This window comes from Heloderma suspectum, chromosome 1 (assembly GCF_057233095.1).
Source record: "Heloderma suspectum isolate Gila_16-S chromosome 1, 16-S_ref, whole genome shotgun sequence".
Lineage (NCBI taxonomy): Eukaryota > Metazoa > Chordata > Lepidosauria > Squamata > Helodermatidae > Heloderma > Heloderma suspectum.
In genome coordinates, this window is record NC_139458.1 from 132,716,863 (window position 1) to 132,729,987 (window position 13,125).

General features: G+C 45.2%; 1 protein-coding gene across 5 annotated transcripts in view; it reads left to right on the top strand.

The window, feature by feature from the left end:
* The window catches only part of LOC146357898 (NACHT, LRR and PYD domains-containing protein 12-like), a 79,991-nt gene that overhangs the window by 12,660 nt on the left and 54,206 nt on the right, over positions 1 to 13,125 (top strand). For all 5 annotated transcript variants that reach the window (XM_084840349.1, XM_084842628.1, XM_084841853.1 and 2 more), the window contains 2 exons: positions 8,938 to 8,970; positions 10,958 to 12,638. In XM_084840349.1, coding sequence (XP_084696475.1) covers positions 8,938 to 8,970; positions 10,958 to 12,638 — 1,714 coding nt within the window. The remainder of the gene's footprint in view (positions 1 to 8,937; positions 8,971 to 10,957; positions 12,639 to 13,125) is intronic.

The window sequence follows — 13,125 nt, forward strand, 5'->3', positions numbered from 1 at the left end:
TTTTGCTGGATTGAGCTTCAGTTTATTAGCCATCATCGCAGCCAGGCACTGATCTAGCACATCCTCAGCCTCACCTGATGAAGATGAAAAGGAGAAGGAGAAGTAGCATACTGAAGTAACATACCGATGGCAACCCACTCCAGAAATCCCGATGACCACACTCAACAGTTGCGAGTAGATGTTGAATAGCATGGGGGGAAAACCGACCCCTGTGGAACCCAACTGGGGAGAATCCATGGTGCTGAGCAGTATCTCCAATCTCCCCCAAGAAGGATGACCTTCTGGAGCTGGTCATCCAAGGAAGAGTGAAATCACTGCAATGCAGTACTCCCAGCTCAGAGAGTCTTCCACAAGGATACTATAGTTGATGGTACTGAAAGTCACTGAGAGATCAAGGAGAATCAACATGGTTACATTCCATCAGTCTCTCTCTCTGTCTTCATACAGGGCAATTAAGGCCATTTCTTGCCAAAACCTGGCCTCAACCCTGACTGAAATGGATCCAGATAATCAGTCCCATCCAAGAGTATCTGGAGCAGGTTGGTACTCACCCACTTAAGGACCTTGCCCAGGAAAAGAACATTCACCACCATAGAATCATAGAATAGTAGGGTTGGAAGGGGCCTACAAGCCCATCGAGTCTAACCCCCTGCTCAATGCAGGAATCCAAGTCAGAGCATCCCTGACAGATGGCAGTCCAGCCTCATCCTGAAGGCCTCCAGTGTGGGACAGCCCACCACCTCCCTAAGTAATTGGTTCCATTGTCGTATTGCTCTAACAGTCCAGACGTTTTTCCTGATGTTCAGCCGGAATCTGGCTTCCTGTAACTTGAGCCCATTATTCCGTGTCCTGCATTCTGGGATGATCGAGAAGAGATCCTGGCCTTCCTCTCTGTGACAACCTTTCAAGTACTTGAAGAGCACTATCATATCTCCCCTCAGTCTTCTCTTCTCAAGGCTAAACATGCCTAGTTCTTTCAGTCTCTCTTCATAGGGCTTTGTTTCCAGTCTCCTGATCAACCCTGTTGCCTTCCACTGAACCCTCTCCAGTTTGTCTGCATCCTTCTTAAAGTGTGGTGCCCAGAACTGGACGCAGTACTCCAGATGAGGCCTAACCACTGCTGAGTAGAGGGGGACTAGTGCTTCCTGGGATTTGGAAACTATGCTTCTATTAATGCAGCCCAAAATAGCATTTGCCTTCTTTGCAGCCACATCACATTGTTGGCTCATGTTCAGCTTGTGATCTACAACAATTCCAAGGTCCTTCTCGCTTGTAATGTTGTTGAGCCACGTATCCCCCATCTTGTAACTGTGCATTTGGTTTCTTTTTCCTAGGTGCAGAACTTGACATTTATCCCTATTAAATGTTGTTCTGTTGTTTTCTGCCCAGAACTCCAGCCTATCAAGATCACTTTGAATTCTGTTTCTGTCTTCCAAAGTATTAGCTGTCCCGCCCAATTTTGTGTCATCTGCAAATTTGATCAGCATTCCCTGCACCTCCTTCTCCAACTCATTAATAAAAATGTTGAAGAGCATTGGGCCCAGGACTGAGCCCTGCAGTACCCCACTCGTTACCTCTCCCCAGTTTGAGAAGATCCCATTGATAGGCACTCTTTGAGTCCAATTCTGTAGCCAACTGTGGATCCACCGGATCATTGTTTCATCTAGCCCACTTTGAGCTAGTTTGCTCATCAGGATATCATGGGGCACTTTGTTGAAAGCTTTGCTGAAGTCGAGGTGTATGATGCCCACAGCATTATCACAGTCCACAAGGGAGGTGACCTGATCAAAAAATGAGATCAGATTCGTCTGGCAGGATTTGTTCTTGACAAATCCATGTTGGCCTCGAGTAATCACTGCATTGTTTTCAAGGTGCTTACAGATGGATTGCTTTATCATCTGCTCCAGAATTTTCCCAGGGATTGATGTCAGACTGACTGGTCTGTAGTTCCCAGGTTCCTCCGTTTTATGCTTTTTGAAGATAGGAACAACATTAGCCCTCATCTGGCACTTCACCCATCCTCCATGATTGCTCAAAGATAATAAACAGTGGTTCTGAGAATTCTTCTGCCAGTTCCTTTATTACTCTAGGATGCAGTTCATCTGGCCCTGGAGATTGGAACTCATTCAAAGTAATTAGGTGTTCCTTGACCATATGCCTATCGATCTCAAGCTGCAATCCTGCCCCTTCAGCCTGTACTTCGCCTTTGCCAGGGGTGGGTCATAGACCCTCTTTTGGGAGAAGACTGAGCCAAAGTAGGAATTGAGCACTTCTGCCTTTTCTTTGTCATCTGTTATCATTTTGCCATCCTTATTCAACAGCTGAACCACCATTTTTTCCTTCGTCTTTTACTATGCACGTAGGTGAAGAAAGCTTTTTTGTTGCTTTTTGCATCCCTCGCTATCCTCAGCTCGTTCTCAGCTTTAGCCTTCCTGACATCATCCCTGCAATTCTGTGCTACCTGCCTGTACTCTTCCTTCATTGCTTGGCCTTCATTCCACTTCTGATGTGTGTCCTTTTTTGTTTTCAGGTAATCTCTTAGCTTTTTGTGAAGCCACGTTGGCTTCTTCTGTTGTCTTCCACCTTTTTTTTTTTTGTTGGAATGGTTTGTAATGGTGCCTTCAGAATTTCCTTTTTTAAAAACTCCCACCCATCTTAGACTCCTTTTCTCATTAGAGTCGCTTGCCATGGGACCTTACTGATCATTGTTCTGAGTTTATTAAAATCAGCTTTCTTAAAATTCAGGGTAGGAGTTTGGCTACACTTGGCTTTTGCTTCCTTTAGAACCATGAACTCAAGTATAACATGGTCGCTTTCCCCCAGAGTTCCTGTAACTGCTACTTTATCCACTAAGTCATCTCTGTTGGTTAGGATCAAGTCAAGGATAGCTGATCCTCTGGTTCCTACCTCTACTTTCTGTAGGAGGAAGTTATCTGCCACACAAGTCAGGAATTTCCTGGAGGAGCCATGTTTTGCAGAATTTGTCTCCCAACAAATATCGGGGAAATTGAAGTCCCCCATTACTTCTACATCATGCTTCCTTGAAACATTGGCTATTCGCTTTTCAAAAGTTTCATCCTCGTCTTCTCCTTGATTGGGTGGCCGGTAGTAGACTCCGACCACCAGGTCCCTTTTATTCTTTGCTGCATTTATTTTAACCCAGATGCTCTTGATGGGGCTACCAAGCTCCTCCTCCTGTATTTCTGTGCAGAGATAAGTATTTTTAACATATAGTGCAACCCCACCTCCCTTTCTGTTCCTCCTGTTCTTTTTGAACAAGTTATATCCTTCAATTGCTGTATTACAGTCATGAGAGTCATCCCACCAAGTCTCAGTTATACCTATCAAGTCATAATTTCTCTCCTGTATTAAGAGTTCAAGTTCGTTCTGTTTGTTTCCCATACTCTGGGCATTAGTATATAGACATCGAAGACAATGTGCTTCATAGTCTGGCTTTCTTCCTACATGTTCGTGAAGACTATTATTGGGCGCTATTAGACCTGTTCTCTCTGTTGTGGTGCATGAACCTTCATCCATTGTTCACCCAACTTTATGTCTCCCTTCCCCGTAGGATTCATTTTAAAGCGTCCTGATGAAGTTCTTCATGCTGTGGCCAAACACATTCTTCCCAGCCTTTGTGAGGTGCAACCTATCCCTTGCCAACAGTCCATCTTCCAGGAAGTACAGCCCATGGTCCCAGAATCCAAATCTCTCTCGTCGGCACCATCTTCGTAGCCAGTCATTCACTCAGAGTATTTTTCTTTCCTCTTCTATCCCTCTTCTAACTACTGGAAGGATGGATGAGAAAACTATCTGGGCCCCAAAGTTCTTGAGTTTCCTTCCCAAAGCTTCAAAGTCCGATGTGATTTCTTCGTAGCTCCGCTTGGTGGTATCATTTTTTCCCACATGCATGAGAAGAAAGGGATACCTGTCAGTGGGATTTATGAGTGCAGGCAACTCTTCAGTCACATCTCTAATCCGTCCTCCTGGGAGACAGCATACCTGGCGAGTCCACGGGTCTTCGCGACATACTTGGGTTTCGATCCCATGCAGGAAGGAGTCTCCCACTACTACTACCCTTCTCTCCTTGTAGCTGTAGGCCTTGGTTTCATCGCCTCTGCTTGGCTGACCTTCAGCCTTTTGCTCGCTCTCATGCAGGTTCCCCTGTAACTCTTCCTCTGCAGGCTGTCCTCCATGCTCATCCTCAAGTACCTGGAAACGGTTCCCTAGTTCCACTGCCTCCACTGGTGCCGAGTGTCTTCTAGTTCTTCTTCTCCTAACTGTCACCCTTTCCCAAGGAGTATCCTCTATTTCATTTTTCCTCACCTCAGCAGTTTCCTCTTCTGCCTCAGCTTGCTGTTGCTCTTCTAGCTTCTGTTCTTCGCTTTGCTGCTGTTGTTCCACCATTCTGTCCAAGAACTCTTCGTGTTCTCTTATTCCCTGGAAAGTCGATACTTGCCACTCCTATCCTCTTACTTTTTCTTCCAGCAGCATTTTCAACTTGCACTAGTTGCACGTGTAGGCCATGTTTTTCTCAGGCAAGAAAACAAACATGGCACAGACCTTGCAGGTCACCACAACTGGAGAGTCTTGTCCTTCCATAGCCTCTTTTCCCTTTTTGTGTCTAGCTTTCTGATTGTTCTAGACTATTCTGTGCCTGGCCCTCTACTCACTGGAGGTTAAAAACAGAGTCCACCAGCCTAACATTGTTGAGATCTTCTGGGTCTAGGGAGGATTTCTTCAGGAAAGATCTCACTGCCACCTCTTTCAAGTGGCCTGGGACCACTGCCTCTCACGAGGAGGCATTAATCATCTCCCGGGCCCAACCAGCTGTTCCCTCCCTGCCAGATTTAATAAGCCATGAGGGGCAAGAATCCAATATGGAAGTGACTGCACAGACCTGTCCAAGCACCTTATCAATGTCCTCAAGTGCTACCAACTGAAACTCATCCTACAAAACTGGACAAGATTGCACTCTGGATATCTCACCTGATTCATCTGATGTAACAATGGTGTCTAAGTCTCAGTGAATGCAAGAGATTTTATACTGGCAGTTCCTTACAAATCTGTTACAGTGGGCATGAGATGATTCCATGACCTCCTAGGGGCCAGCATATAGTAACCCCCGAGAAACCCCAAAAGGCTCAACTGGATAACACAAAGAGGATGCAGTAGATGCACAAATGTGATGTTTCTTCACCCCCTTCACTGCCCCCTGAATAAGGTCAAATATGGGCACATACTGGTACCCTGTATGATGAACTATGTCAGGAGAGAGACAGGGGGAGTGTGACCTTGTGGATTCTCCTTGATCTCTCAGTGGCTTTTGATACCATCAGCCATGTTATCCTTCTGGGGTGACTGAGTTGGGAGTGGGAGGCACTGCACTGCAGTAGTTTCACTCGCTCCTACTTGGATGGTCGGCTCCAGAAGGTGGTATTTGGGGAATACTGCTCGGCCCTGTGGATTCTCCAGTATGAGGTTCCACAGGGGTCAGTTTTGTCTATTGAGTGTGGTCATCTGGAGTTTGGGAGTACATTGTCATCAGTATGCTGATGACACACAGCTGTATTTCTCCTTTCTCATCTCTTCTTCAGATGAGGCTATGGAGGTGCTAAATCAGTGCCTGGGTGCAACAATGGACTGGATGAGGGCTAATAAACTGAAACTCAGTCCAGATGAGACTGAGATACTGTTAGTAGGTGGTCCTTCTGACCAGATGGAGGGTGCTCAACCTGTCCTGGATGGGGTTGCACTCCCCCTGAAGGAGCAGGTTCGTAGCTTGGGGGTCCTCCTGGAGCCATCTTTGTCACTTGAGGCTCGAGTGGCCTCAGTGGCATGGAGTGCCTTCTACCAGCTTCAGTTGGTGGCCCAGCTACGCTCCTATCTGGACAGGGATAACCTGGCTTCAGTTGTCTATGCTCTGGTAACCTCCAAGTTAAATTACTGCAATGTGATCTAGGGACGCCATTTGCGTCCCTAGTGCCGGAGTCGCCGCCACATCCGTTGCCACATCTGCAGCCACATCTGCAGCCACATCCACCGCATCTAGGGATGTTGGAGAATTCCGCCACGGATTCCAGGGAGGATTCCCCCAGAATCCATGGCGGAACGAAGCCACCTACCCCACCACCCCGTGAAATGGGCCTGGAACAGAGCGTACCTTTGTCGGCCGTTCTGGTGCTCCTTGAATGGCGGCGGTGTCTGCAGCCGCCATTTTCCTCTTTCAAGAGGCTGTGATAGGCTACGTAAGTATTTACGTAGCCTATCATGGCTAACACAGGGACGCCATTTGCATCCCTGCAGAGGCTGTGATAGGCTACGTAAATATATATGTAGCCTATCACGGCTAAAGACATGGACACAAATGGCGGCAGCTACGGCGGCCGCCATTTGCGTCCCTGTGCAGCCCAGTGGCCGGATGTCCGGCTACGGGCAGCTCCGGCCAGTGGCTCCGCAGAGTGTCCGTGGAGCGTAGCCGGCTGTGGAGGATTCCGGCGGGAGGGACGGAGCACCTCCCCCCCACCGTGGATTTCCTGGCACGGAGCCAGGTAAGAGTTTCGTACATCCCTAGTCTCAGATAGGGATGGCAGAGAATTTTGCCACGGATTCCAGGGAGGCTGAATGCCAGCGCATTCAGCCCCCCGGAATCCGTGGTGGAGCCAGAAAAAGAAGCCACCGCTGCCACCCCCCAAGTAAAAAGCACCAGGGCAGGGGGGCCTGGCAGGACAACAAGGGGAGCCCCCCCAATATCCTGCCCAGAGCCCCCTCAAACCTGGTGGTACCTCTGAGTGTGGTAACGGTTTTCTTCCTGCATTTCCCCTCCTCCCGAATCTGCCTCCTGATGAATCTGTTGGGAAGACTGTGACAGCCAAGATGCCAGATCAAGCACGCTTTGCTCATGTCTTGTGCTTTACCGCCTGATGAAGGGTGTCCTGGGTTTTAGGAAATAGCTGATCTTGCTTTATTGGACTTGCTGGGAAGAAATGCTAGTCCACCTGTCTTAAAGCAATATAAGACATCTTATTATGAAATGCAAATGCTAAATATTATTGATGAATAATTAAGAATATGAAAATGTAAATAAGTAAGAAGTATTGTATTAAACTGTATTAAAGACAAGAAAACACAGAGACACAAGCAGTTTCACAATCAATTCTGGATAACTGGCATAAAAATAATGGTCACGATGACCTGGATGGTATCCAAAGAAAAATGCTGATTTAAAGCCCTATCACTTGGGCCAAAAAGTTATTTGAGGAATGAACAGGTATCATTCCAGTCAAAAGTGTACTTACATTTTTCACTTATCAATTAATGACCAAAAAATATTGTGAATGGTATACACATCAAAAAGGTTGATATACAGATGTCTAGAAAATTTTACAGACTTAAGTTTAATTGGCGAATTTTGAGTGAGTTATCTTCTCAAAGCTATAATTCAAAATTGATCTCAACTAGCCTGAAAGGTGTATGTGCAAGCCTTTTATGTATGTTTTAATTTAAAAAAAAATGTTTACTAACAATGAGATAATTAATACCATAAGCCCTAATTTATGGGACAGTAAATAATATTAGATATGAGGTAATTTCTACAGAAAGTAAAGATATAAATATGCTCTGATTTTAGAATGCATTTTATTAGATTTTATTAGAAACTCACCAGGCCTGTATACCTGTCAGCTGAATAGTCTTTTCAGCCTTGAATGGGGAACTTGGTACTTAAGACAGAAATCTCTCCTTTTTAGGGTATCAGGACCAGAAGTCTAAGAACAAGAAATGGTTAAGAAATTCTACTTCTTGTTAAGCAATTAAGATCTAAGAATCTTTAATAAAGCTCTGTTTAAGAACAAGAAAAATGTTCATGTTATTATGTGCACAATATATTTTAATGTGATAAGTATATTTTTTAATAAAAATGATAAATGGATCCATTTTTTTTCCTTTACTAATTCTTGTTAGTACAAAACTTGGATTGCAACTCACCAAACAATCTTTGGGGCACACTTTGTTTAGAAGTATTTTTATCTACTATAGGGAGTAAACAGGCAGCTAAAGGCTAGGGATGTTGGAGAATTCTGCCACGAACTCCAGTGAGGCCGGATTCTTTAGACTCCAGCCCCCCGGAGTCCGTGGCAGAACGGACTACCCCCCTGCCACCTCCTGAAATCCCCCCCTGAACGGACCTACCTGGTGGCGGATGTGGCGGCGGCGGATGCGGCGGTGGCGGATGTGGCGGTGGCGGCTCCGGCTCGTCTTCCAGCCGCTGCTGGGCTGCAAGGAATATTAATAGGGATGTACAAATCCCTTACCTGGTTCCGGTCCGGGGCTTCGGCGGTGGGGGGGAGGCGATCTGTCCCTCCCCCCAGAATCCTCCCTTCTGGCCGCTGCCAGGCTGCTGTGGCCACAAATGGCAGCCATTGTAGCGGCCGCCATTTGCGTGCCTGCATTAGGCCATGATAGGCTACATAAATACTTATGTAGCCTATCACGGCAAAGAGCAGGGGCGCAAATGGCGTAGCAGCTGCCACTTGGGCCCCTGCTCTTTGCCGTGATAGGCTACATAAGTATTTACGTAGCCTATCATGGCCTAATGAAGGCACGCAAATGGCAGCCGCTATGACGGCCACCATTTGCGGCCGCAGCAGCCTGGCAGCAGCCAGAAGATGAGCCGGAGCCGCCGCATCCGCATCCGCCACTGCATCCGCTGCCAGGTAGGTCCATCCCAGGGAGGATTTCGGGGGGTGGCGGGGGGGAGGCCGTTCCACCATGGGGGACTGGAGTCTGTGGACTGGAGTCAATGGCGGAATTCTCCAACATCCCTAGATTCGTACATCCCTACTAAAGGCTCCCAAAGTACTGAACTATAGACACATAGCTCAAACAAAGTCAAACCATAACAGTGTTTCACTAAATGAAATTCCTTTTCCCTTTCAGATGCTGCTCCTCACCAAGTGCCTGAAATATCAGGTAGGAAGAATTCTACTGATCATATTTAGGAATTCTGCAGGACTGCAGTGTTTAGACCAAATCCATGGAGCGTTCTGTTTGAATTTACTTGATGCAATAATAAAAGACCCTCTTCGGTCAACCCCACCCACATAGGGCGGGTGCTGGGGATAGTCTTGGAGATGCCGTCTCTTCACCGCAATTGCACTTGGCTCAGAAAATATATTTGCAGGTGAAATCAACTAAATTCACTTGAATGATTGTGGCAGAATTACCAAACACTGAGCCAAAAATTCTCCCCTGAAAAATTTCATCCCAAGATCGGGAGACGGCAAGCTTTGTGTCCCCAAAAACTGGTGTGTGTGGGGGGGTGTTTTGAGGGAAATGTTGGCCACCAGTGGAGGCTGCCATACCTCCTCCAAGAGAATACCCAGGAGTTACACTACATCTAGGGGAATGATGGCTCCTGAATGGTTGACATCAAGGGAACCTCTGCCATCTCCTGTGGAGGTGGAGCTTAAAACAAGGTTTTTTTAAAAAAAGGAACCAAAAAAATTGCTTCCCCCCGCAACTAAATTTGCAGTCTGTGAATAGAGCAGCAAATTTGAAATGGACACTTTCATTCAGCCCTAGATCATATACGCCAGGAGTCTCCAACCATTTTAGACTCATGGGCACATTTGCAGTTTTGGAAGAGCGATGTAGGTGGCATCCAAAACGGGATGCCATAGGGGTTCTCTCCATTCACAAAACGGCTTCTGTGCTGGGCATGGCCAGTCACAAAACACTCATTTCCAAAAGACCAACTGGTGATGCACGGGCTTTCTTCACACAGAGCATCTATCCTGCGATTGAGATCGCTCCTTCACAGAAGTTTCTGGGCTCTTTACATGATGCTGTGAACCTCCAGGTCGTCTCCTGCATAAGTGCCTTTTGTTCCGTTTTTACATAGAGTGCAGATGAGTTATCAAATTACCCCATTGTGTTCTGCTTGCGTTTCCTCCATGAAAAGAGTAAAAGTGGCAAGAAGAGGAGCGAGATCAATGAAGGATAATGGAGGACTCTGATACAGGGAGAAGGAGGAAGAAAGGGGAGTGGGGAAAAGAAGTGGCTGAAAAAGGGAGTCATCGTGATCCTGCATTTAAAAGTGAAGCAGAAAACCGCATTTTAAATGCAGGATTTTAGGCTGGTGTAGAGATGTCCTGAGAAACATGTACTCAGTTTCTTGGGCAGGTTACAAGGCAGAAGTGGGGTCTGGGACCCCAGACATAAAATCTTTGCTTTGAAGCCACAGTTTTCTGCTGCAACAGAAACTCATTTCACAAAAGGCAAACTCTCTGTGTGCTTCTTCCCTTCTCTCAGAACACACACACACACAAGGAGAGAGGAGAAAACACACAGAGAGACCCAGAGAGAGTGGGGGGAAAGCAACAGACACATCCAGAGCTGCAGCGGGGAAAAGACACCCGCTGCTATTTCCCTCCACTGCCGACTCCTCTAGGTCACTACATTCTCCCCACCCCTGATAAGCATACCATTTTCTTTTCTTTTTTCTGTCTATCTTTTGAAAGACTTGTACAGGGCATTTTCCCTCCTTCCCTCCCAGTCACTTGCTTTCTGCTTCCATAGTGATCTCTGCCTGGTAAACTACATAGAGTTGAGAGAAAGACCTCTATGCACTTCTCACCTCTGTGCAATGTTCAGTGTTGAGATTCCAACTTCTGAAGGCAGGGGAAGCAGTGAGCGTGTGTGTAGGATGGGAAGGAGGAATGGAGAGGCTTTGTTGGTGCTGGAGGAGATCTTTGTGGGCACCTCTGCGCCTGCAGGTGCCACATTTGGAACACCAGATTTGTGTTAAGTGCTACACGTACATGTCCTGAATATTTTTGTCTGAAAATGCAAAAATCACAGGATTACAATTTGTTCATTAAAATATTGAAGAGATAAATAATATTTATTGTCCAGAATGGCTTTGTAATATTTCTAATGCTGTATGTCCTTCTCTTAGATTACAGAAACCACATTAAAAACACATTTCAAACCATGAAAGACCCTAACTCTTGCCTTGGTGAATATGTGCACCTGAATGAGAGATATTCAAGGCTAATCATCATAGATAATCACCGTCCTGTAAACGAGATAGAACTTGAAATCATGGCCTCAGGTTGGGAACATGCTCAAATCATGAACCAGAGAGCCAGTTCTTCTACCACCATTGAAAAGCTATTTAAGCCTGACAAATATGGACTGATTCCACGAATTGTTGTTCTACAAGGAGCAGCAGGAATTGGAAAAACAACAACAGCAAGAAAAGTCATGTATGACTGGGCCTCTGAACAGCTTTATCAGGACATGTTCGATTACGTTTTCTACATTCATTGTAGAGAGATGAACCTCTACACAGAGGAGAGGAGTATTGTAGAAATAATGTTGAAACAATGGCCTAATGAACATGCAGTTAAAAATGGAGCTAAAAAGCTAGTTAAGGAGATATTGAGGAATCCAGAGAAACTCCTGTTCATAATTGATGGGTTTGATGAATTAAGATTTTCCACTGTTCAGTTGGAAGATTGCCTCTGCACGGATCCCTGGAAAAAGGAGCCAGTGGGAGTCCTTCTGAGCAGTTTATTCCAGAAAAAAGTTCTTCCTGAATCCTTTCTGATCATTACAACAAGACCTGTTGCCCTGAAGCAAATCTGTCAGTGCTTGCAGTGCTCACGTTGTGCTGAGATCCTGGGATTTTCAGTAGAGGACAGGGAGGAATTTTTCCACAAATTCTTTCAGAATAAAGGCCGAGCAACACAAGCTTTGAGACATGTAAAACAAAATGGAACACTCTTCACAATGTGCTTAATTCCTCTTGTGTGCTGGATCATCTGTACAGTGATAGAACAACAGATGGAAAAAGGTGAGGATCTCGGGCAGACATCAAACACGCTCACTGCAGTCTATATGCAGTACCTGTCCAGTTTGTTCAAGTTCCACTACAGCCAAACAAAGCAAGATAGCCAAAGAAACTTGAAGGGTTTATGTTCTCTGGCTGCAGATGGAATCTGGAAACAGAAAATATTATTTGAGGAGGAAGAAATCAGGAAGCACGGCTTAGATCAGGAAGACTCCCTCCCCCTCTTTCTGAATGAGAACATTTTCAAAAGGGACATAGAATGTGTTTGCACCTACAGCTTCGTTCACTTAAGCTTCCAAGAGTTTTTTGCTGCTTTACATTATGTACTAGAAGAAGGAGAAGTGCAACGATCAGAAAAACGTAACCAAGTTGTGAGGACACTGTTAGATACCTACCGAACTTCAAGACATGGTTTAGAAGTAACAGTGCGGTTCATCTTTGGTCTTTTAAATGAAGACAAAAGAATGAAAAGCTTGAAAGAAATGTTTGGATGGAAAATTTCACCTGGAATTGAAAAGATCCTATTAGAGTGGGTAAAAAACACCACCATTACAAAGAGAATGAAAACTATTTGGGAAGTAAAACAAATTTTCCAGTTTTTGTATGAGATACAAAATGAAGGTTTTGTAAAACATGCTTTGGAGAATGTGACTGAGCTAGAGGTCCAGTCTTTACAACTGACGGAAATTATCCCCTCAGCATACTGTCTAGAGCACTGTTGTAGCTTGGAGGTCCTTTGCTTCATAGGCTTTAAGTATAAAAAAGTAAAGCCATCCCTGTTAAGGTGAGTATGTATCTTTTAAATGCTGAGATGTTGCTGTTCCATTTTTATTTGACTTTTCTGTCAGCTTCTGATGACTCGTTGATACGAGAACATTCTCTGCTCTTTTCTCTGGATTATAAATGTTGGATTTATCGTTAGGCCACATCATCATCATCATCATTTTATTAGAATTAGAATTTCTTAATCACCTTTCACTTTAAAAAAGAGCCCAGGCTACATACAAACGAATTATTACAAAATAATTGTAATACAATTATCACAAAATATAAAACAGCTAAAAACAATTTCCAATAAAAATACCAAAATATAACAAAACAACCAAAACATCAGTATGGACCAAAACAACTCATGCATAAAAAGCCTGTCATAGAATCATAGAATAGTAGGGTTGGAAGGGGCCTATAAGACCGTCGAGTCCAACCCCCTGCTCCGTGCAGGAATCCAGGTCAAAGCATCCCTGACAGCTTCATCTTGAATGCCTCCAGTG